Raw genomic sequence first — 22,379 nt, 5'->3', positions numbered from 1 at the left:
CAGATGAGCCTGACAAGCACTGGACAGGCCTGGGGACAGCTACCAATGTCCTCTTTGGGGCCTCGGGCTTTAGGTACCACTGCTCCTGTCCTGTGCCTCCATGCAGTCGTTCTAAGGCCTCAAAGACTGGAGATGACATGTTTCCAAAAATCCAACCCATGCTCCAGATCAGAAAACACTGGTTCTTCATCGGCTGTATGCTCAATTGCAACTGAACTAACCAACTGGCCAAACATTGCTTTTGGGGGTTAAGAAAAAAACTAAATACATGCATTGTTATTTTTTAAAGAATTCTGCTTCTATGGGGGTGATTTTGGTAGCTGACTGGGCACTAGCCTCAGAGGATGTTAAAAGCAGAGAAAGATACCTGAAACCCAGACCAGGGCCAGACACCTTCTCCAGGCCGGGGCAATGGAAGGATTATGAGGTATTAGCGGTGCTCAGTGGCAGAAGGTATTAAATCACTAGACAGCGCTGTCCTTCCCCACATCCCCCTCCTGGGAGGATGGCCAATTTGGTACCAGTTAGGAGCGTGCTGATATCGTGACCTAAAGACTTTTCCAATTTACCCATCCCCATTATAGGTAAGGACCGCAGAGAGATGACAAGCCTGTTCTCACACTAGCCCTCACTGAAAATCAAAGGGTCCAAAAGCCCTGGTCACCTTTCGGATTGATTATTCAACTGTCGATGCAAAGAGATCGACGGCCCCTGCATCGCCCAGGGTTGGGGCCATTTCCAGGAACTGCTCCATCCAACTGTCCAGCGTCAGCTTGGCTCCAGATCAGACTCGCTGTTTTATAGAGGTTGCTCAAAGGTTCCAAAGCTCACCTAGTTAATTAAGGATGGACCTGGGTCAGGATGTGTTTGGCAGAGCTCCAGACAGTCCCTGGGTTACCAATGAGATCTGTCCCTAAGTGTGACTCTAAGCTGAATTGATCAGTAAGGCAGAGCAGGTGTATGCAACTTTTATTCAGCCTTACGTTGGAGCAAGAGAAGCCTGAGCCTTACCAGTGATTTGAAGGCTGGGTGCCTGCAGGACAGGAGGACAATTGAGAGGGAAAGGGGCAAATTGACATAGCATTAGTAAGGTGACCAGACGGCCCGCTTTTGGTGGGACAGTCCAATTTTTAACAATTTTTACCGCGTCCCGCGGCATTTTTAAAAAGTCCTGATTTTTGGAAAGAATGCACGACAAGCTAGGGTATACGGTTTTCGGCTGCCGTGTGGCTATTTCGCCAGGATATGAGTTTATCAATGGTGTCCCACTGGTGTCCCGCTTCACCAATGTTAAAATCTGGCCACCTTACCTTAGAGGGCAAGGAGGAGGTGCCCACGAGTTGGCCTGACTCTACTGGAGTGGTTTATGAGCACTAATCCCTTTCATCATTAACCTGCTCATCTGTGTGTTTCTTGTCGTATAAAATACTCCATCTGGTAAGGGAATTCAAGTGAACCCAGATGGAATTGATTGAGAGTGACGCTAGAAAGCTGATGGACTTCCCCGCCGTGCCCCCACCAACCAAAACTCGCAAGAGTGGACACCGAAAGTCCTGAGAACCCCTGCCCCCTACAGTGGCTCTTAGTACAAACCGCGATGGTAGCCCTGTTGGTTGCCATGGGTCAGTTGTGAGTTGTGGGTACCATATGCTCAACACAACCAAACACTGCCCAGTCCAGCATCATCCTCACAAATGTCAGCATGTTCAAACCCACCATGGTGACCACAGGTTGACTAGAGAAACAAATCCAGGGAGACTCATATGTGTATAAGAAAGAGCTTTATATACAAGAGAAGTTGAATATTGAGAAAACATCCCAGCCCAGTCCAGATCAAGTCCATAAGTCCGATATTAGCCCATATGTCTGATACCTATCTATAAAATCCACTTCAGACTCACACAGCACATGCAATGGTGCCGAATGCAGGAAGATCACAGGCCAGTGGGTGGAAAGTCTTGTGGATCCAGTGGTGGTGGAAGCAACTCAGTGCTGGTGTGGGTCTCCACATAGCTCTTCCAGCTCCAGGGCTCTAGTGTAGCTCCATGTGTCTTGTCAACAGGAATGTCTCCCAGGGAGTGAGCATGTGTCCCGCCTCCAGCAAGCTATTTATCTCCTTAGTGCCTCCAAATAAGGCCATCAAGCTGTGACCTGATTGATAGGCTAAACTCCACCCCTTCACTCTTACTAGTCTCAAGTTGACAGCAGAGTATGAAACTACCATGCCCTTGCTTGTCCTTGATGTCTCTAAACTCTCGTTCCTCCTCCAGCGAGTCATCCCTGCCTAAGCAGGTCCAAGGCAAGCGAGTCAGAGTGTCTGTGACTGGGCACACCTTTACGCCTTTAATAGTCTCCTTTGCAGAAGCTGGTTGCCAGGTCTCTCTTCCTAGTCTGTCTTAGTCTGGAAGTGCTACTGCCGCCTGCTGCTGTACGAAGTTCCAGCGGCAGAGCTTCCAGTATCCCTGCAACACGTGAGACCCCACCGCATGACACCCTGGGAGGCAGTTGATGAACTAACAGTCATGGGCACTGCACCTCAAGTGCTTCCAGGGAGGGGCATGCTGAGTTCTGCCCAGTTAGCTTGCTGATTGCTCACAATAATCTTTGAGTCGGGTGCTGTTGCTCTCGCTGAGGCACAGGCGAAGATACTAGGCCCACAGAGGCTGTTCGTTTGTTCAAGATGACAAGGTAGGATGAGCAATCTTAGAACCCAGGCAGGTTGGCTTCCAGACCCTGTGCTCTCGGGTTACATGTGGGTGCTCCTAGGGGTGGTGGGGTGGTGGAGGAGTAGTTCTGCTTTCACATTGAGAAGGTTCCTGGCTTCGTTCTCCAAGCACAGCTGCAACAGAAATGCCGAAAGTGGGTGGTTTTAACAAACATGAATTTATTCTCTCTCAGCTCAGGAGGCTAGACATCTGACGTCAGGGTGCCAGCTCCAGGGAAAGGCGTTCTCCCTCTGTGGGTGCTGAGGGCAAGAAGTTTGTCTTCTTTCAACCATCTGCAGGCTTGGCGCTTGCTCCTGCGAGAGCTCCATCATGTGTCTTAGCATCCATCTTCCCCTGGGTCTAGCAGGTTTTCAACACAGTGACCCTGGGTGCACAGGGTGTGCTCTGCTCCCGGCTCTTCTTTCTTGGAATAGCCAGGCTCCTCTGGATTATTGAAGTCTCCATGTCTCTCAAAAGACATGGACTTAAGATACAACCAAATCCTGTAAATCACATACTGTCTCATGATTAGAATTGCCTCTGATATTGTCTGCTAACATCAGAGAGGTGAGGAATTACAACACATGGGATAATGACATCAGACCAGATACTTACAGGATACTGAGAAGCCCAGCCTCGCTGATTCATATCTTGGGGACACAACCCAGTCTATAGAGGTTATAGTCCATGCACTGACAAATGACATCATGAATTCCCGAAGATGCCAGTGACCTTAACATTTCAGGTTCTCTCAGCTAATAATGCTTTGGGCCAGATATGCTGGGGCATGGCATTGCTGTCTGTGCCCTGAGGACAGGTAGAAGTATCCCTGACTTCAACTCGCTGGAAGCCAGTAGCACCCCACCCTTCCCCTTGTGGCAACCCAAACTGTCTCCAGACATGGCCAAGTGTCTCCATGGGGCAAAAATGATGCCCATTAAGAAGTCATGAGTCCATGCAGCATGGTGATGCCCTGGGCCAATGTACTTGTGTAGAAACAGATTGTCGGAAGCTGGGTTCAAACCCGTGACTTTCCCATTAATTCCCGAGACCTAACCATTGTGTCAAAAGGGTCCTTTTCTCCATCATTCTCTAAAACAACTCTCTGTCATTGTGTCGACGCCAACCCTGTAGGATAGAATAGAATGGCCCTGTGAGTTTCCATGCCTGTGGCTCTTTATGGAGTAGAAAACCCTGTCTTTCTCCAACAGAGCAGCTGGTGGTTTTGAACTGCAGACCTTGTGGTTAGCAGCTAAAGCACAATCTCTATGCCATAAGGGTGTTCAAATACATGGTGGAGGGGCTGTCAAAGGGATGAAAGCCCTTCACAAAAGCCTGCACTGAAAGGGCTCCTCCATCCTTAGATTTGACCCAGGTGGAAACGCTGCTCAACTCCTGAGCAGGAAGAATGGGGTTAGTTAAGGCCTCCACAGTGTGAGCCTCTCTGCCAGACTGATGGCAGTGCTCATGTTGATGGAGAGCCCAACATGGAGAAGCATGGACGGTATCATCGCTGAGCCCCTCACAGTAGGTCTGCAGGGGGGACGGGGAGCCTTCTTGGGCTGAGGACTCAGCCACAGGTCACACAGGCTTGAGCTCAGCTGAGCCCCTTCTACCTCCTCCTATTCATCTCAGAAGCAGAAAAGCCAGCGCCCAACCATGCCAGCATGGCTTCTCTCAGGGCGTGACGGGCTTTTTTTTCTCCCCTCTTTCTTTCTTTCTTTCTTTTTTTATAAATCATTTCATTGGGGGTTCTTACAGCTCTTATAACAATTCATACATCAATGGTATCGAGCACATTGGTACATGTGTTGCCACCATCATTTCCAAAACCGTTTCTTTTCTACTTGAGCCCTTCTCTCCCTCTTCCTTAAGCGCTGTGAACTGCGCAGAAAGAAGTCGCTTAGAATGGCCCCATGCTTGGCTAATGCAGTGAGACATTTTCAAGGAAAGGCCACGTGCAGTGGTCATTATCCATTATCTGCATGAGATAGCTCAGAGCAAGGAGCAGCCGTTGCCGAAAGGCAAAGGGAGAGAAAAAAAGAAAAAGATGTTTGACTTCCAGCCAGTGAGGAAGCAAGCAAGCTCAGGACGGTCTAGCAGTGGCGGGTGCGGTGCTCACGATGCCATGCGAGGCCCTCCGAAAAGAATGCCACCGTCTAGTCTTTCGGAAGGTCAGCATGGACAATGACTCGCCATCTCTTTTCTTGTTCACCTGCCAAAAAAAGGGAGAAACACAAAACTCCAATCTTGGGAGAAACTGCCTTCATGAGCTTCTAGACGGAGAGGTGGGAGAAGTGTGTATAGAGAACAGGCCTATACGGTTTGCTGAAGCAGCCTGGCCATTGAGTCGGTTCCACTCGTAGCGACCTGATGTACAACAGAAGCAAACCTGGTCTGGTTCCGTGCCATCCTCACAATTGTTCCTATGTTTGAGCCCATTGTTGCAGCCACTGTGTCCATCCATCCGGTCAAGGGCCTTCCTCTTTTTCTCTGTTCCTCCACTTCACCAAGCTTGATGTCCTTCTCCGGGAACTGGCCTCTCCTGGTAACACATACAAAGCATGTGAGACAAAGTCTTGCCGCCGCTGCCTCTAAGGAGCATTCTGGCTGTACATCTCCCGAGACAGGTGTTTGTTCTTTTGGCAGTCCGTGGCCCTTTCCACATCCTTCCACAGCACCAGCATCCAGATGCATCGATTCTTCTTGGGTCTTCCCTAGTCAGTGTCCAACTTTTACCTACATCGGAAGCGGATGACAACCCGTCCGTCATTGCTGTTGGCAAAGCCCGAGCCCCAACCACATAGGGAAAGCCCTGCGGGGTAGAGCCTTTTTCCTTGTTTAGTTCCACCCCACCACCTCCCCTACATGCCTCTCACTGTGAGGATAATGTAAGGGTACTGAGCTCCAAACTGGAGTCACCAGCAAGCTTATGAAGTGGCCTCCTCTTCACCCTTCTCTGTGAATATTTTCTCACTCTGCTCCTTTTTATAAAGAAATCGTCTCCAGGATGTTTCTCTATAATGGTTTGTGCCCCTACCCCACCCCCCAGCAGATGCTGTATATAAAGCATTTATCTGGGAGATCTTCCACTGTGAGCATCTGGCATCTCTCTCAATGCGATGCCCAAGGCCTCCAGCAAAGCCCTTTTCCCCCCAGCGGATGCACTACTTTATTTCTCGAGGCCTGCAGACGTTAGTGTGGTAGCTCTCCGATAGTTGCCCTTCGCTTCTGTGGACATTCCCAGAAGGGGTGCCTGGTGGGGATGGTTTCACACCAAATGACAAACCCCAAACTGAAGGCAGCTCTTTTCTTACTGTGACCCGGGTGAAGCTGGTTTCTCGCTCAGATGAAAAACCATCGGGAGCTGTTGCCTCGGTCTAGGATGGAGGAATCGCAAAGAATGGCCGCATTGACCAATTCTGGTTAGAGAGCAAGATGGCGGTCCTCACAAAGCACCAAGGTCAGATCTGGGGAGCCGGGAGTCGCCCTAAAGTCTTGGTCTGTTTCATGTCTTTCTGTGTAGAGTTCACCAGAAAGCCTGGGAGATTAGTACTGCTAGTATTCTCCTGTAATGCAGGAAGATTCCGGGGTACAAAAAGGTTCAATGACTCGCCCCCAGGCCCCCCTAAAAAGCAAGACAAAGGAACAAGATTTGAGCTGAAGTTTGCCTCCTTCCAAGACTGGTAGACTAACTCATCTGTTCCCTGGTGGTGGTTGTGGCTGGGTGCCATTGGGTCAACTTTAGACTCACAGTGACCCCACAGAGTACAAGTGCTCTATAATGATCCAAGTCGTTATGTTGGCAAACTGATCCCCAAGTCTTTGTTCTATGGGCCCACTGGTGAGGGCAGAGGGGGTTTGAACAGACAACCTTTCAGTCGGCAGCTAAGTACATAACTAATGCTAAGTTACCCCAGTATTCCTTTTTATAAACTGTTGTTGTTGTTGTTGTTGTTGTTCTTGGGTGCCTTCCAATAGGTTCCAACTCACAGCAACCAGATGCACAACAGAACAAAAAAATGCCCAGCCCATGTGTGAGCCTATTGTAGCCACTGCATCACCCCCTCTCATCAAGGGTCTTCCGCTTTGTCTCTGAGCTCCCACTCGATCAAGCACAATGTCCTTCTCCGGCACTGGTCTCTCCTGATAGCATGTCCCTAGTACGGCAACTGCTTAGTCCTTAGAACTAGATGACTCATTTGACTAGGATTTCTCTCTTGCCTGTGTTTTCCCAGTAAGAATGGAGAGCGGGTTCTAAACCGCGGGCACTTGGGTCTTTGGTCTCTGGAGAGCAAAGGGGTAAGCACCCCCAAAGTCTTCCTCTGGTTTCGCAAAGCTGGGGCCCATAAAGGAACAGAGGCAGAGGAAAAAGTCGACTGCTCCACAGCTCCCTCCTGAGGAACAAGTTTGCAACTTGTAGCAGGGTCTTCTGGAACGTTAGCGCTCAGATGAATTCCCCCCCAGGGATCTTGGTAAGTGGTCCTCATTCAGCAACCTAGAGGGGCCAGGCGTCTGCGTTTATAACAAGCTCCCATGTGAGGCTCAGGCTGGTAGCCCAAGCACTGCATGCTTGCTCCCAGTGTGCTTTCTCCTCCATTTTCTTCCTTGTTCCTAGAAGTACCCTTAGTAGCTGCAGGCTGGGAGACCCACTCTGAATTGGGTTAGACAGATGAGGAATCCAAAGTCAAATAGCCAATGGGAGAGGAAGCCTAAGGAATGTTCCAGGCCGTCTTATCCCAGACTTGACCCAGTTCTCCAGAGTCAAAGATTGCAAAGCACGGTGCTTCGGCATATGTGGTTTCCTTGGCCTGGTTAGGATAAGCGAGGTGTCTGGCAGCCCTAGAGTTGAGACATCATGGCACTACCATGCCTCGTGGTTCCACTCTTCTACTGTCCTACCCCAGCCATGTCTCCCTGTGCCTTGCCCATCTATCCGAATGTCTGTGGTCACTTATCTTTGTGATTCAGCCTTGTGTTTCTGGCATCTGCCCCACTTTGCTCATTGACATTCCTGTGCCCCCTAGTAACAGGCGACCCTTTCACAACCTCCTTCTTCCCCAACCCCAACGTCCCACTGATTGCCTTGCTTCACCCACTTGACTTGACTTTTGCTTGCCGCTGTGGAGGAAGTCCCAGTAAAACTCGAGTATGATCATGATATCTCTCAGCCAATCACCATCACTCTCACCCTACCACCATCACTCTCACTCTATCACCATCACTCTCAGCCTATCACTACCACTCTCAGCCTATCACCATCACTCTCAGCCTATCACTACCACTCTCAGCCTATCACCATCACTCTCAGCCTGTCACCACCACTCTCAGCCTATCACCATCACTCTCACTCTATCACCATCACTCTCAACCTATCACCATCACTCTCACTCTATCACCATCACTCTCACTCTATCACCATCACTCACCCTATCACCATCACTCTCACTCTATCACCATCACTCTCACTCTATCACCATCACTCTCAGCCTATCACCATCACTCTCACCCTATCACCATCACTCTCACTCTATCACCATCACTCTCAGCCTATCACTACCACTCTCAGCCTATCACCATCACTCTCAGCCTATCACCACCACTCTCAGCCTATCACCATCACTCTCACTCTATCACCATCACTCTCAGCCTATCACCATCACTCTCACTCTATCACCATCACTCTCAACCTATCACCATCACTCTCACTCTATCACCATCACTCTCAGCCTATCACCATCACTCTCACCCTATCACCATCACTCTCACTCTATCACCATCACTCTCACTCTATCACCATCACTCTCAGCCTATCACCATCACTCTCACTCTATCACCATCACTCTCAGCCTACCACCATCACTCTCACTCTATCACCATCACTCTCACTCTATCACCATCACTCTCACTCTATCACCATCACTCACTCTATCACCATCACTCACTCTATCACCATCACTCTCACTCTATCACCATCACTCTCACTCTATCACCATCTCTGTCACGTAAATAGGCAGATGGCCCCATGCAAGGGATGGCAGGGCACCCATTTCCCAGGACTCAGGTGAGATTCATCCTTTTGGTTGCGGATGATCAAGCCATGGAGAAAGAAAGACACAGGCAGGATTAGAACACAACTGTAGATGGATAAACGAACTCCGGGCCACTCAACAGTGGAACATTCCACTGCATCGGGAAGCAAATGGAAGTTGGATTTTTTTTTTTTAAGAGAGAGAGAAGATTCACAGCCTTAAAAGCCCTCCTGGTGCCTGACCCCTCAGATCTAAATAGTGGTCTGAGTGGCTACAAGAGGAGAACAAGTAAAACTGAAGCAGCCGTAGAGCCTCCAGCGACGCATGAAGAATGCAACTGCACAGCCCCGAGAGCTGTAACAGTGGCCCGCGCGCCCCCGAGAAGAACACATTAAGTGAAGGATGCTTTTGTCTCACAGAGACACTGCCTGATAGGTGTTTATCTGGGTGCAGAACATTCCATCCACTGGGTGGTCTGCAGGAAATCGAAAACAGAGAGTGGGTTGTTTTCCATGGCCTGCACAAAGCCTTCTGTGTATCCACACAGTGCACAAAGTGCTTCTGAGCCTCAGGATTAGCGTCCCCAGCAGTGGGCCGCTCCAGCATGCCTGTAAGCATCCTGGTCACGTCTCTCCCTCTGAGTGTGTACGTTGACAAGTTCATGAGAGTAAGGGGCTTAGGGAACTTTGCTGATGACAGAGGAGTTGGGTCTGACCTTGTGGCGCCTGTATTCTCAGTAAATGCCCATAGGGAGCCCTTGGTCCTCTCGAATGCTTATGGGTGTCACCCAGCCCACGGTGACCCCGGAGTACAGAGTTGAAAGGCTCCACAGGAGGGTTTTCAAGACTGTGAGCCTTTGATAGCACGTGGCCAGGCCTGGCTTTGGGGGATCTCGGGGTCCATTTGAACCAGGAGGCTGTAGGCTAGTGGGCCAGCACCTAGCCATCTCTGCCACCCAACCACTCCTTAGAACGGACTTCTCTCCTCAACAAGAAACAAGGCCCTGCCCCGCTCCCCTTCCTGGGCACTCCACTCGCCCTTACCCTGGGTCTGGCCACAATGGGCTCCATTTCTCTGACCGCCAAACCCTCCACCGCTGTCTGCTGTATTCTGCCTGCCGACAAGAGCGCCAACTAGGGCCCATAACAGTACTTGCAGATTTTTCTACCACAGTCACATGTACAGCACCCACGGAGTTCCCCAGGAGTACCCTGCCCTCACTCCATTTGCCTCTGCCTGGCTCTCTATGGCTCATCACCTGATTTAAAGTCACTGCCAGGTGGGGGCAGGTTGGGAAGAAGGAGCCTCCCACCGTCAGATGGCTTATAAATGAGGTCTTGGTTCAACTCTGGCTTTGTTTTTGAAAACCAGGCTCCTTGAACTTGAGGTTGGCCTCGGGGCCTAGCTGTTCCACCTCATTACCATTTTCCAGATTGTTGGTGTTTGTGCCGTAAACACGGTGGTGGATCTGCAGGACAACAACAGGAATGGATGCCCAACCAGAATCAGATTGCTCCTGCATTGCTGTCCATGCTCCACTCTCACAGTCTCCTTTACACTGCTCTGTCTAGACCAGCGGTTCTCAACCTGTGGGTCACAACCCCTTTGGGGGTCAAATAACCCTTTCACAGGGGCCACCCAATTCACAATAGTAGCAAAATGACAGTGATGAAGTAGCAACGAAAATGATGTTATGGTTGGGGGTCACCACCACGTGAGGACCTGTATGAAAGGGTCGTGGCGTGAGGAAGGTTGGGAACCACTGGCATGGAGGCTTTCTGAACCATCGGGGGAGGGGGAGGATGTGTTTCTGTTTAATTATCTCTCCCCTTTCAACTTTGAACATGCAAGAAAGTTTCTAAAATGTTAGTGTGTGCCCATCGCTTACATTTCAGCCGGTTCCTAAATGTGTGTTCTGTGACAGTAAAAAGATTACTACATTTATATCTTTCTGCCCCGTTGATCTTATCCTAGAATTTGGGAGAAAGCTCCACGTTAAAACATAGGAATTTTTTTTGTTTTGTTTTTACTTTTTTATTACAAATTGGGTAGGGGGTTACATTTCAGATCATCGTTTCTGTATTCAACAACTGGAATGACCTCTCAAACCTCCCAATAGCTTGCCCGGTCCTACATCACTCTCCATCTCCCCAGACTGTTTCTTCCCTTCTCCACCTTATACAATAGACACTCTCTTCCCCGTCACCCCTTCGCTAGTTAACGCCTGTCTCCCTTCAAGCCTACTCTAGCCTTCAAAGTCTGTTTCTTTGGCATGAAAACCTTTGTCTTGCTTTTTGCCTGTACAGCATGGTCTTACAAGGTACTTTCCTTGTGATTGACTGATATTCCTCAGCATCGTGTTCTCCAAACACATCCAGGTCAGAGGGTGTTTCCGTTTCATCGTTATTCTTTAACGATGTGGGATATTTCCATTGTGCGTGTACCCACGCGTTTTTATCCATTCTTGCACGGATGGGTATGCAGGCTGTGTCTATCTTCTGCCTCTCGTGAGCAGTGGTGCGGTGAACCTGGGGGTGCATTTATCTGTTCGTGCTACGGCTCTTACTTCTTCGAATCTTTGTCTAAGTCAGTGGACATTGTCCATGTCAAAAATCAGTCCATGCTTCCATAGTTCCCTTGGGTGAGTCTGCTTCAAATATAAGTCTGCTCCTATCAGGATGGTCTCGTCTGAGGCTGTGCCATCTGCATGCTTCTCAGTGGTCTTGTACTTAAAGGTTTCAATCCACAGCTCAGTGACTTCTGGCAATGTGATGGCTCGGCGTGGGGGAGGGGAGAGGGCACAAATGGTTAACCTGCTCAACTACTAATCAGAAAGTTAGAGGTTCTGCTTCAGGTCCACCCAGAAGATCTACTCTGACATGAGTCAGGGTTGACTTAGCAGCAACTGATCTCTGGCCTTACCCTTGTGTTACCCTGGTCAGGATGGTTGTGATCTACACCTGGGGGCTGGGATCCCTAGTCTGCGCCCCGCTGGACTGGGGGAGCCAGAGTTTGCGAGGGGAACAATGCTTTTCATTGTCTGACCATCCGTTCACTTACTCACCTGTTCGAGGAGCATCCTCCTGTGCCAGGTGGTTATATGAGTTTGGAGAGAAGGAACATCTCTTTGACCCAGGTTTCCTTTGGACACAATCCTTCTAAGCAAACCATTGTTGGAGAGAGAGAGAGAGAGAGAGAGATGAGACTCTTCACTCATTAGATTCGCCCATGTCCCTTCCCTCTCTTGCCTCTGCTTCCTGGGGGACAAGGCAAATCTGGGAGTCGGGCAAACAGCTTTCACAGGTTTCGCACTAGAATGTGTTCTTCACGATGCCATGGAACTAACTCTGCCAACAGCGCTGGAGCACACTCCTTTGGATGGTGGCATCTGCCCTGTTTTCTGGGTTTTCTTGGCCAATCCTTTCACAGAGCTACCTGAAGACCCCGTCTGAGATTCTGTCGGTTCCTCACAGACAAACAGACAACAAGAGTCTCTGGGCTCAAGTTGGTCTTCTTTAAAGGTTATAGCAAGCGTGTTAATGCCTAATTGAGCAGAAAATTCTGTCTGTGTCATGGGGGAGGCATCGGCTGTCTGCGCCTTTTCTTTGGGGACAAAAAAGTAGATGGTGAGGTGGAGCTGGTCTGGGAAGGGCAGTCCCCAAATGTCAGCTGATGACAAAGGAGAGAGAAGCGAGTGACGTCTTTCCCTCTTGCGTGAAAACGATGTACATGCGCACGTCCACGCCTCCGGGTGGCATAGTGGCTTACCCGTGGGGCTGCTGGCCACAAGACCAGCACCGGAGCTCGCCAACCGCTCTGGGGGAGAAAGATGAGGCTTTCTTACTCCCAGGAGAAATTACAGTCTCGGATACCTGGAAAGGCAATTCTACCCTGTCCGACAGGTTCTCTGTGAGTTAAAATCAACGCAATGTCAGTGGGTTGGATGAGTTTTTATTTCTTTTCCTTGCAGTGTGTGTGCACACTCTTTGGGGTTGAGAACCACACTGTCTGTAGGGAGAATAGTGACCTGCTCTGTGTCCCTAGACGGCCCTGGGTAATGCCTCTTGTCCCGGTGTACAAGTTTCATCCTCAAACATGACCCTGTCTAATTGGTACACATTGCCCAATTCTTCAAAGCCTTGAACTTGGCCCCTTAACAACACTTACCTTAATTTTATAACATAGACACTTTTTTTTTCTGAAGACACAGTGTGACTGGTTTTGAAAGGCTCCAAATGTATCCAGGAAAAAGAAAACATGATGGCGATTAGGAGGTGGGGTGTCCCCTGCAGTCAGTTGGATATTTAAGATGAGGATTGTGTTGTCTTCCAACGGCCATTACCGATGGTGGCTGTTTGGCTGGGTGGAGCAGGGTGGGGTTCTTCAGCTCAATTCGTGTAACTACAGAAATGAGCAGCCCCGGTTTCATGGTACATCACTGTCAGCCTGCTTGGAGACGGAAATGAAAATAGTCCAACACCAATGGCCAAAAAACAACTCACGCAACCACAGAACTGGTGGCAGGCCAATGTGTGGACAGTTTCATCTTGCTCTGATGGACTCATGACCCTCAACTCTTGGGTGGACTCTTCTTTTCTCCCAATTCTCCCCCACCCCACCCCCACCCCACCCCCAAAGGCGGTAAGCTCCTGAGTGGCTATAGGTCCCATCACTGTGGTGCCTTGGATCTTTGGATCACTTAGTTAGAGAAAGAGATTGGAGCCTAGTGGCTAAGGCCATGGATTCTGCGTCAAACCCACCCGGGTCCACATCACGACTTGTCAAGGCTAGGGCCAGCTTCTTGACTTTGGAGCCTCGGTGTCCCCATCTGGAAAATGTGGAGAGCAACCAAACCACTTCGCAAGGATATTAGAGCGAAGCGAAAGGATGTGCTCCCAGGGGTGCACACAGCTCCCAGGTTGCAGTGACCCAGCTGCCGTGGTGTCGGCCCCAGCTGGCTGCGAGTTTCCATGAAGAGCTGAGCTCCATCGGGTTGTACAAGGCAAACACCAGGCCTTCATTGGGAGGAAACGCTGGGTGGATTGGAACCATGGAGCTTTGGGTTGGTAACTAGGTGCAGTGACCATGTGCCACAGCTAGGGACTCTAGCGGGAGAGTCCTGGTGGCATAGTGGATTACATGTTGGCTGCTAACCACAAGGTCGGCAGTTCAAAACAACCAACCGCTCCTTGGGAGAAAGATGAGGCTTTCTATTCCTAGGGAGAGTTGCAGTCTCAGAAACCCCTAGGGGCAGTTCTGCCCTGTTTTAGAGGGTTGCTGTGATTGGAATTGCCTGGATTGGAGTGAGGGACCCCCAGGACAGAGTCCATGTTCCCTGCATGCTTGCCTTCTCCATCCTCAGGCTGGGGAATGTACCAGCTGTGGCCCCTCGAGCCTAACAAAGCCCCATCGACTCCAACGTCTCTGTCTGCCTTGCACAATAGGCCTCTGTCCACTGAGCCGTCCCTCTTTTTCCAAACTTCACCTTGGGGAAGAAGGCATAGCACCAACTCCTCCGCGATGGTTACGCCCCATAGCTGCTTGTTACTGAGAAGGGAATTAGAACCTGAACCAGGGAGAGCTTGCTTTGAGATAAAAACCTAAGGCTGGATCCCTTTGACTTTTTTTTTCCTGGTTTGGTCACCTGGCCAGGTGCAGAAAATGAGCCCCCGGGCATAAACAAGCACGTCGCCCACTGCCATTGATGGATATCCACCCATTAACTCCCTTTGCACTGGCTCTCTTGGGTCTTCATTTCCCCCATGCAATTACGGCTCCTAAATCCTTTCAGGGACGGGCAGGCATGCATCCCCAATAGCATTTTGCATCTACAAATCAGACGTATAATTGGCATCTCATGACAGGAACACACAAATCACGGAGCATTTGAAATCACAGGCACAAAATCCAGAGGGCCCTTTCAGCCTTGTCTAGCGCGGTCCTCGAAGGCCCGCTCAAGAATAATAGGTTCGCCCCCAAATCTCCCGTTCCAACACCAGTTGCCGTTATTTTTTTAAATCATCGGATTTGCTGAGCTTACATAATTGTTCAGGTCTCAGTGGAAAATTCCACTTCCGTCTTCCATAATCTCTCTGCCGGCTGTGCACCGCTTTACAGCTAAACACGTGCTATCACAAAGACGGGGTCACCCCAAAATATCATGGCCGCCACACATCCCAATGACTTTGGAGGGCTCAGAAATTATGTGTTCAATGATTACGTGCCAAGAGAGCCAAGTGGCCTGGAAAACCCGCACCATCGAGGTGCCAAGGGTCAAGCCTTCACTTTCTCGTTCACCAACCTCCTTTCCCACAGGGGCGTGACTGCAGTAGGATTTGAATTCCAGCCCAGCTTTCCTGAAAGGCGTACCCATGAATTTAGTGCCTGCCCCATGACAGCCATATGAGAGAGCTATTCCTTAAATATGAAAATCATTAACTGGGACTCTGGGCCTTTATAGAGAAGGATGGCTCCTGCCCATTTAAGGGGTCGGGTGGGAGGGAGAAAGCAAGGGAGGCGGGAGGCAATGCAAAAGACATCATTCCTGTTTCTAATAGGCTCACAGTTCATAAAAGTGTAGATGAAATGGGTATGCCGCTTGGGAGGGGAAGCCCTTAGCCTAAGTGGGGCAATCGAAGCGACCTCTGTGGGCTGCTCCGGGTATTTCATCTCTTCTTCTTTTGCAGGTTATGCCCAAGAGGAACAGCTCAAGGAAGAGGAAGACATAAAAGAGGAGGAGGAGGAGGAGGAGGACAATGGGTCTGTAGCTCAACTTCAGGGCAGCAATGACCCGGGGACAGACGAGGAGCTAGACACGGGCCCGGAGCCCAGGGGCTGCCTCAGCTACCAGAACTCTCCAGGAAGCCATCTGTCCACTCAGGACGCCGAGAATGAGTCCCTGCTCAGCGACGCCAGCGACCAGGTGTCGGAGGTCAAAAGCGTCTGCGGCCGAGATGCCCCGGATCAGAAAGCCAGCCCTCACCCCAAACTCCCCAAGGACACACACAACAACTGCATGGATAAAATGACCGCCGTCTACGCCAACATCTTGTCTGACTCCTATTGGTCAGGCCTGGGCCTTGGCTTCAAGCTGTCCAACAGCGAGAAGCGGGGCGGCGACCCCCGCAATGGTGGCAACAAGGGCGAGTTTGATTGGCACCAGGACGCCCTGTCCAAAAGCCTGCAGCAACACCTGCCTTCCCGCTGTGTCTCCAAGCCCAGCCTGTTCAGCTCGGTCCAGCTGTACCGCCAGAGCAGCAAGATGTGCGGGACCGTCTTCACCGGGGCCAGCCGCTTCCGGTGCCGCCAGTGCAGCGCGGCCTACGACACCCTCGTCGAGTTGACTGTGCACATGAACGAGACGGGCCACTATCAGGACGACAACCGCAAGAAGGACAAGCTGAGACCCGCGAGCTACTCCAAGCCCCGGAAAAGAGCTTTCCAGGATATGGACAAGGAGGATGCGCAGAAGGTGCTCAAGTGCATGTTCTGCGGCGATTCCTTCGATTCCCTCCAAGACCTGAGCGTCCACATGATAAAAACGAAACATTACCAAAAAGTGCCTTTGAAGGAGCCGGTGCCAACCATTTCGTCCAAAATGGTCACGCCAGCCAAGAAGCGTGTTTTCGACGTCAACCGCCCGTGCTCCCCGGATTCGACCACGGGCTCCTTCGCCGACTCCTTCGCCCCCCAGGCGAAGGGCTCGGGCCTGCAGCTAGCTTCCAACAACCGTTATGGCTACCAGAACGGGGCCAGCTACACCTGGCAGTTCGAGGCCTGTAAGTCGCAGATCTTAAAGTGCTTGGAGTGTGGCAGTTCCCATGACACATTACAGCAGCTCACCACCCACATGATGGTCACCGGCCACTTCCTGAAGGTCACCAGCTCGGCTTCCAAGAAGGGCAAGCAGCTGGTGTTGGACCCGCTGGCCGTGGAGAAGATGCAGTCACTGTGCGACGCCCCGAACAGTGATTCTGTGGACCCGAAGCCGTCCAGTAACTCGGTGGCCGACTGCGCGGCCTCCACCACCGAGCTGAAGAGGGACGACCCAACAGAGAGGCCAGAGGAAGCCAACCAGGATGAGAAGGTCACGAAAAGCCAGGAGTACGAGGACCCGCTGCAGAAGCCTTTAGACCCGACGATGAAGTACCAATATCTGAGGGAGGAGGACTTGGAAGACGGCACGAAGGGCGGAGGGGACATTTTGAAGTCACTGGAAAACACTGTCACCACAGCCATCAACAAAGCGCAGAACGGGGCTCCCAGCTGGAGCGCGTACCCCAGCATCCATGCCGCCTACCAGCTGTCGGAGGCCGCCAAGCCCGCCTTGCCTATGGGCTCCCAAGTGCTACAGATTCGGCCCAATCTTGCCAACAAGCTCAGGCCCATAGCGCCCAAGTGGAAAGTCATGCCTCTGGTCTCGGTGCCCACAAACCTGGCCCCGTACACGCAGGTGAAGAAGGAGATGGGAGACCGGGACGACGTCTTGAAGGAGTGTGGGCAGGACAGTCCCCGCGGAGAAGCGCCGTCTTTTAACCACAGCGAGGGGGAGGCTTTCGCCAAAAGCGATCCCCCTGTGGAGTCTAGAAAGGCTGAGCCTGGCGTCCGGGATGTGGAGGCGGACAAGCTGATGAAAGAGGGCGGTGAGGCGGACAAGTCTCAGTCCTTGGAGGCCACCGCGCTCAGCAATGGCTGTGCCCTCACCAACCCCGCCGCGGCGGCCCTGCCCTGCATCAACCCACTCAGCGCACTGCAGTCCGTCCTGAACAATCACCTGGGCAAAGCCACCGAGCCCCTGCGCTCTCCCTCGGGTGCCAGCCCCAACTCAAGCACAGTCCCCATGTTCCACAAGCCCAGCCTGGGCGTCCTGGACAAGCCGGTGTTGAGCCCTGCCTCCACGAGGCCCGCCGGTGTGTCCCGGCGTTACCTGTTTGAGAGCCACGACCAGCCCATCGACCTCACCAAGTCCAAGACCAAGAAAGCCGAGTCCTCCCAAGCCCAGTCCTGCACGTCCCCGCCTCAGAAGCACGCTCTGTCCGACATCGCCGACATGGTCAAGGTCCTCCCCAAGGCGACCACCCCAAAGCCCGCCACGTCCTCCAGGGTCCCTCCCCTGAAGCTGGAGATGGACGTCCGGCGCTTCGAGGACGTGTCCAGCGAAGTGTCGACCCTGCACAAGCGGAAAGGCCGGCAGTCCAATTGGAACCCTCAACACCTTCTGATTTTGCAAGCTCAGTTTGCCTCCAGCCTCTTCCAGACGTCCGAAGGCAAGTACCTGCTGTCCGACCTGGGCCCGCAGGAGCGGATGCAGATTTCCAAGTTCACGGGACTCTCAATGACCACCATCAGCCACTGGCTGGCCAATGTCAAGTACCAGCTTAGGAAAACGGGCGGGACCAAGTTCCTGAAAAACATGGACAAAGGTCACCCCATCTTTTATTGCGGTGACTGTGCCTCCCAGTTCCGAACCCCTTCGACCTACATCAGCCACTTAGAATCGCACCTAGGCTTCCAAATGAAGGACATGAACCGCATGGCCGTGGAACAGCAAAGCAAGGTGGAGCAAGAGATCTCCCGGGTATCGTCGGCTCAGAGATCTCCGGAAACAATAGCTGGCGAAGAGGACACGGACTCTAAATTCAAGTGTAAGTTGTGCCGCCGGACCTTTGTGAGCAAACACGCAGTCAAACTCCACCTAAGCAAAACGCACAGCAAGTCACCCGAGCACCACTCACAGTTTGTAACAGGCGTGGATGAAGAGTAGCTGTTCAGGTATGGGTTTGCTCCCAGGTGACGGGGACAGTGGTCTGCTTAGAGGCAGGGACCGGTCTGCTTAGAAGCAGCCCGCATCTCCTAGGACCCTTGCAAGGCGGTGGCTTGCTAGACTAGGACTTATTTCTAATGAGAAGCCAGAGTGTGAGACATGAAGTCCCTAGCCACTCCTTCAGTTCTCCCCATTGACAGTTGGGGGCGGCTAGCGTGAGATGCGTGTGGAGAGACAGGGCTCATGGAGGAGGGCTTCTTCTACGCCTTCGTAACACCTGGCTCCCTGGTTGGCCCAGGGAGCAGGTACTAACTCCTCTCCCACTCCCCTCCCATGCCGCTAGCCCACCTTCCCACGGCCATGCAATGACTCCACGCTCGATCACCAAGTGAGCAGCAGGGTAGAGATGGGAGAGTTTTTAGGGACCGCCCTATCCCGAGATGTGTTAACCAGCTCAGCTCGTGGGTAGCTTCACGTTGTCTTTATAATCCTTAGTTGTAAAGAATGCTTCTTGCAGCTGCAGCTGCTTTTCAATGATGACTCCCCTCCACCCCTTGCCCTTGGCTTATAGCCTGCATTACGTTTCCTGTAAGGGGATGAGAAAGAAACATATATACATAGATACACAACACACACACACGCACATACATATATATATATATATATATTATATTCTTCTCTGCAGAACCTTTAGAGGAAGTGAGCAGAAGCTCCTTGCCCTCTCTGGTCATTGGTTTGCTTTTATCCGTGTAACAAATCACGCATGCCCGCATGGTCGAAGTCCACACAAAGAAACCCAGGCTTTTCCAAACACCCATGTGCGCACGGGGGTCTCGGGAACGTGCGCATCCTGTATCATAGAAGTTCTGCCCCCGTAGAGTCATCCACAGCCAAATCATCTCAGTCACCAAAAGCAAAGAGGGCAGAAACCAAGGGCAAACGCCCTAGGCAGATGGTCCCACCAGTCACACCCACCGTCCGCCGTAACCAAAGCTAGGTCTTTCCAAATCTCTCCTAGTTCCCTGCATGCACCTCCTCTCCTCTCCAGCATGGCGCCACCATTTTCCAGGGACCCCCACACACGTCCTGGTGCGTCCCCCACCGCACACCCTGGGTTCCACGTTTGGCGGGAACCTAACGTGACTGAGACTGTCTGCACCTCCCAGTCCTGCTAGGTTTCAAAGGAGCCCTTTGAGTTGGATCACAATAGGAGCCGCTAACAACAGGTCCACAGGCTAGTCCTGATAGCCGCTCGTGTGCGGGCATCTATCTTTAAATGGGAGGGGTCCAGCGCTGGTCACAGATGCCTATACCTCCGAGCTCAGGCTGAGTGACTTTGGGCTGGGCTCCCAGAAGGTAGGGTAGTTGACCATGCTTGACCATGGGTGAAATGAAATGAAGGAGCTAAAATGTCTGATTTGGGACTTTTCCCTGGGTGAGGAGATCTAAGTATTTTTGACGGTGCGGGGAGGAAGGGGAGCATCCTAGCGCTTGAGCAGTGATGGGCCCCTCCTCCTTTCGTTTGCTTGTGTGTCTCTCATGATCATGAAAACATGTGGCCTGCTGGGTCCACCCCTTGTTTTCCGGGCATGATTTGTTCAGCTCACATATTGAAAGAGCCAAAGTGGATCTTCTGAAATCCGTAGTGTGCGTGAGCTTGGGGCCCCCGCGATGTCCTATTTATTTACTAGCTAACGTTTCATGTTTTATGTAACATGCTCTTATGCTTTTCTGATCCTTTGGGGATGGGGTGGGGGTGAGGGGGCAGAAGAAGAAAAAGAGGTGGATGTAGACAGAATACCAAAAGAGACGTTGAAAATCTAGACTGGCTAGGAGTGCAGTTCCTATCTGTGCTGGTGAGGGGAGGGGGGTAGATCATGTTCATTTGTGTTGCAATAAAGACTAATTTTCCACCTGTTAGGTTTGTAATCTTTTTTTTCTAATCAATAGCACTGCCAAACTGTTGTGCTATGTAAATGAAAAGAGGGGAGTGAGAACGGGGGAGGGGGGAGAAAAGAAACGGGGCAAAGCTTACATCTTCCCAGACTTCTTGGGAAGCAAAATAATCTAATAATTTGGGGAAGGCGGGACAAGAGACACAAAAGGTATTTCCTAATCAGTTCAATAGGTTGACACGCTAGCCCTGTCGCCACCTCTCGGCAGGTGTGCAGCATCACTAGTGCAGATACAGTTGGTCGCAGCACCCTAACACAGCGTCCTCCTTAAAGCCAAGCCAATGCTTCTTCTTTCTCGAAATAAGCACGGCGTTGCTCTGGTCCTGAGAGATGATTAAAGGAGAGAGGTTGGAGGAAGGGAGGACTCATTCAAAGAAAATGGGGGTGGCCTGGTTTGGGGCATGAAACCACGACTGTGCTGGTGCAGGGTGTGGGGTGAGATTTCCAGGCAGCCTGATGCTTGGGTCACCCAGGGGGATATGCCGCTCCCCTTACATTGCTTTCTGACAGCCAGGTGGATGCACTAACCTGCCTGCTGCTGCTTGTGAGGTCCCTGGCCTCTGGTCCCTGGCTCCAAGTCAGAGCAGTTTGCAGGATGTCCCGACCATGCAAACCACCCTGGCATTTCAGAAAGCCTGGTCCAGATTCTGTGGCGAACGTGGGTGCTTTATCTCACCTGAGTGTCCTGGGAGACACAGGCTCTCGGCTGGAGCTTGCTTTCCCTCTTCGATACCTCTTTCCCCTGCAAAGGGGGCTCTGACAACTAACAAATGCACCTTTCCATTACAAGTGAATTCGAGCCTATTGCATGTGCATCCCTGTTCTAGAACTGTCTGTGTCTATGTATATCTTGGAAAGCCACTTACTCTTGAAAGGGAGAGACTAAGCAGAGGGCAAACTGATGTGTGTTTGGTGCAAAAGGGAGAGAGATAGAGCTTTCTACTCTCATAACGAGTTAGTCTCGGAAACCCACAGGGGCAGGGCGACTCTGTCCTACAGGGTGGCTATGAGTCGGAATTGACCCCATGGCAGTGAGAGATGCAAACGGGTAATGGTCAACATCCTTACCAGGTAATACAACGGACACTCAACAGTACGTGCTCAACAGCACACCTGGCCTTAGAATGGGTGATGGGGATGAATTCCAGTCCACGGGTTCACGAATGTTACATAGAAAAAGATGTTCCAGCGCCAGCGTAGGGCTGCCAGGTGAAACAGAGGACACCTAGTTGAATATGAATTTCAGATGAACCCCAAATAAGGTTTTAGTGTAAGTCAGTCAGAACAAACCCACTGGCAGTTCAGAGACAGAATTCTTGTCCCCAACACAAGAGACCAGGTTCAATTCCCACCCAGCCAATGTACTTCCTCTAGGAGCCTGGTGGCGCAGCGGGTTACACGTTGGCCTGCTTATTGCAAGGTCAGCAGTTGGAAACCACCAGCCTCTCTGTTGGAAAAGAGAGTTTCTATTCCCTTAAAGATTTATAGTCTCAGAAACTCACAGGGGTAGTTTTATTCTGTCTTTTCAGGTTGCTATGGGTCAGAACCCATTGCAGTGAGCTTGGGGTTTATTTGTTTTTTTTATTCCAATTGTTGCATGGGCCATATGCAGGAAGAAGGAAAGAAGAAAAGAAAGAGAGAAAGAGAAAGAAAAGAGAGAGAAAGAAAGAAAGAAACTCATGCTGAATTTTAAATTTAACTAGGTCTATTGTGTTTTAATTTGCTGAATATGGACCCTGAAAAACATGAGTTATATAAGCTGGCCTGACCTAAGTGATATTGGAAAGAGGCATCAGCCATTCTTCATCTGTTCAGTGTGTCTATCTTCCTTCCTCCTTCTCTCATCCTTGTGTTCCTTTCATCCTCCAACAAATATGGTTCTGCTTCCACGACACCCCAGACTCTGATTGACAGTGGAAATGCA

At 51.2% G+C, this 22,379-nt stretch overlaps 1 protein-coding gene across 2 annotated transcripts in view; it reads left to right on the top strand.

Moving 5' to 3' along the window:
* TSHZ2 (teashirt zinc finger homeobox 2) overlaps positions 1-22,379 on the top strand; it is a 494,232-nt gene that overhangs the window by 281,168 nt on the left and 190,685 nt on the right. Inside the window, exon 2 of one of the 2 annotated variants that reach the window (XM_075528508.1) lies at positions 15,424-18,381. In XM_075528508.1, coding sequence (XP_075384623.1) covers positions 15,424-18,381 — 2,958 coding nt within the window. Of the gene's footprint in view, positions 1-15,423; positions 18,509-22,379 lie in introns of both variants that reach the window. The other variant, XM_075528507.1, reaches the window with a different exon arrangement.

Source organism: Tenrec ecaudatus, chromosome 12, assembly GCF_050624435.1.
Source record: "Tenrec ecaudatus isolate mTenEca1 chromosome 12, mTenEca1.hap1, whole genome shotgun sequence".
NCBI classification, from domain to species: Eukaryota; Metazoa; Chordata; class Mammalia; order Afrosoricida; family Tenrecidae; genus Tenrec; species Tenrec ecaudatus.
The sequence above is the reverse complement of the archived record's forward strand: the minus strand, read 5'-3'. Positions and strand labels throughout refer to the sequence as shown.